Source organism: Octodon degus, unplaced genomic scaffold (assembly GCF_000260255.1).
Source record: "Octodon degus isolate 3935 unplaced genomic scaffold, OctDeg1.0 scaffold00009, whole genome shotgun sequence".
Classification (NCBI taxonomy): Eukaryota; Metazoa; Chordata; class Mammalia; order Rodentia; family Octodontidae; genus Octodon; species Octodon degus.
Genome location: NW_004524585.1, coordinates 15,671,655 through 15,674,781, shown reverse-complemented (window position 1 = coordinate 15,674,781; position 3,127 = coordinate 15,671,655). Strand labels below are relative to the sequence as shown.

The window sequence follows — 3,127 nt, the reverse complement described above, 5'->3', positions numbered from 1 at the left end:
TTTTTTTTTTTTTTGGGGTGGAACCGGGGATTGAACTCAGGCCCTTGTGCTTGCCAGGGAAGCACTTATTCTACTGAGCCACCTCCCCAGCCCCTTCCATTTCTAAATATTATCATATTGTGGTTTAGGACTTCAACAGATTAATTTTGGAGGCATAAATCAGTCCAGAGCACTTATAATGTACTTGTACTTTAATATATATGTTGGAACAATGTGTTCTTCTACATCTTCCCATTTAAGCAAAAATTATGTCTGCGAATCTTCCCAGATATTAATTGACAATTGCCTTATTTTTGGAAACTAGACATCTAAACCCGCCCATCTTAGGACCTATTCTTTTTCCTTATTTCAGTCGATGTTTCTTAGATATTCTATTTCATTTATTTCTTGTGACTTTGTTTTTGATATTTATTATCTCTTATTTCTTGAAAATTTTATATTATTTATACGTCATATTCACTTTTTCTTCTGTTCAATTGGGTCTTTAGACTTGTTTTTAAATGTACTTGTCTAGAGTTCAAAAACAAACAAAAAATAAGTCTTTATCTCTGTGCGCTTCCCCAATGTCTCCTCCCCTTTCTTTAATTAATTTTTGTAGTGTTGGAACTCTAACCCAGAGCCTCCTGCACGCTTGGCAAGTATTCGACACTGAACTATACAGTGAACCCTGAAAACCTTTATTGATTCCTGTTCCTTCCCCAATTACTTTTTTTAGCTTCTGTTTTCTCAAATTTGTTCTTTGTAGTGGTATTATATGCTCTTCTTTATCTTCAGTCAGTTAAAATTTACTCAGTCATTGTTCTGTTGATGGGCATTTAAATGTTCTCCAGTTTTGTTTTGTAAACAATGTTGTAACAAACATGTTTAGATAAACAACTTTTGTGTATGTTGTATAAATGTTTTGGCAAGACAGGCATTTAGGTGGTCAAAGAATATCCACATTTAAACTTTGGGAGACAATTCCAAGTTGACTTTTGGAATATTAGTGCCACTTTTTCATATCAACAGTATATGAGTTTCTATGTTTTTAATATTGTACATACTAAGTAGTATCAATCTTTTTCATACGTGTAAATTTTAATGGGTAAAAGATTACTTGTTGTTTGTTTATCCTGAAAATATTTGCCTTTGGTTTACATGCTAAATAATTCCACATGTTTATTGATCATTTGACTTTTTTCTTGATGATCTTCCTCTTGTGTTGTGTCGTCAATGTTAGGTTGTCGTGTAACCATTTTTCTTCAGTATAAGGGCTTTTGCTTATAATTTGCACTATAGTATCTCAGTAAGACTGTAAGTTTGACTTGATTTTGGGTTATGATTTCTTTAACTTTGAATGAATTTAAATTATTATAGAGTTAGATTATTTAATACTTTCTTTTGTATCTTTTGGTTTTCATATCATGCCTTGAAAAGCTGAAGATAAATATTTTAATGTTGCATGGTTGGTATGCATATTTTATGGTAGAAATATTTCCATTAGGGTCTAAATGCATTGTATGCAACCACAATTATTCAGTCTGTGTGTACATACTCATTTTGGGTATAATAATATTTTCAATTCTATATAGAATACTTTTCTAAAGTATCATGTAGGGCTTTAGAAATAGCTTGCCATCAATTTAAGTTGCCACACTACTGGATCTCAATTTCTTTTTTAAAGGATAAGTTTAATAGTATCAATTTAATGATTCTTATGAAAGTTAAATGAGACAGCAATGTAAATTATAATCATTTCCATTAATTCATTGTTTACCAAGTGCCAGTCAAACATATAGTATGTTGGTTCATTTGCTCTTTAAAACAGTGCTGTGAGGCAGGTGTTATGTACTGAGAGTATTAAAGAGAAAATGGATTCAGTGAGTTTAATAATTTGTCTAGAGTCTCAGAAAAGAGTAGCAAAGCCAAAATGTGAACATAGGCTTGCCTGAAAACCGAAAACATGGTCTTTCCATTATATATTTCTGGAATGTGACGATTATATCTTTTATCTTTGTCTTCTTTTATTCCATTTAGTACTTGGTTTCCATTTGTCTTTTTCTATTTGAAGAAATAAGACTCCAGACAAGACTGCCCAAGAGTACTGTGAATATTGAAATGTTCTTTTCTGTGCTTAGCACATATTTCTGTTTAGCACTTAAGACATGGCTATTGCTACTGAGGCTATTGTATGTATCTCTTATTTTGGATATCATAACCTTAGATTTGTGAATGTTTTTTTAAAATATGTGTAAAGTCAACATAATCAGTGTGTTGATTGATAATTATGAAATTGTTTATTTTAGGTTAAAAAATTTAGCAGAAGAACTTATGCAGACACAGCAGATGCTTTTAAATAAAGAGGAGGCTGTCCTGGAGCTAGAGAAGAGAATCGAAGAATCTTCTAAGTCCTGTATAAATAAGTCTGAGTGAGTAAAGAAAAAAAATTTTAGGTAGAAAGTTTAGTTGATACAGTTTTAGAAATAAATTAGCTACATACCTAACAGAAATATGTTAGCTACATGATATTATAACATTTCTGGAAATGGAAATTTTGACGTTTAAAATTTTGGGTAGTTATTTTTTAGGATCCTATGATATTAACTTTATGTTTGTAAATATGGTTTACTGATTTTATGTCTCAGTGTTTATTTTTTGTTTTTTGTATTTTAGGGAAGGGTCTGCAGGATGTTCAGGGTCTCACTACTAGATTGAACTTGTGGTGATCTGCCTGTTTACAGCCTCCCAAGTGATGAGATTATAGGTGCATTCCACCACGCTGAGTTTCATTTGCCATCTCAGCTGGCCTGGGGATCGAACTTCCAGCCCCTGCATCTGCTTGCAGGCACTTTAATCCGCTGAGCTATTTGGCCAGCCCCCTGTCTCAATGTTTAAAACAGTTTGAAGTATTTTCTGAAGATTATTTTGTTAAAAGCTGTCTTTATTTTCCCACATCCATTTTTACCAGAAGCACTGTACATTTCTTTAAAAAGTACAAACCAGTATTATGTTAGCAATTAGCTTTACTCTGTTAGAAGGGAACAAACAAGCCAATTAGCAAATAGTAATCTGCTTTACATATAAAAGTGTCCTTTAAGATTTCCTGTGTTGATTTTTTTTTTTTTTTTTTTTAACTATGTGTGTCTGA

The 3,127-nt window shown here is 32.1% G+C and overlaps 1 protein-coding gene across 10 annotated transcripts in view; it reads left to right on the top strand.

Moving 5' to 3' along the window:
* Positions 1-3,127, top strand: part of Fer (FER tyrosine kinase) — a 485,925-nt gene that overhangs the window by 162,051 nt on the left and 320,747 nt on the right. For all 10 annotated transcript variants that reach the window (XM_004625405.2, XM_023708326.1, XM_023708329.1 and 7 more), the window contains one exon: positions 2,286-2,408. In XM_004625405.2, the coding sequence (XP_004625462.1) occupies positions 2,286-2,408 (123 nt within the window). The remainder of the gene's footprint in view (positions 1-2,285; positions 2,409-3,127) is intronic.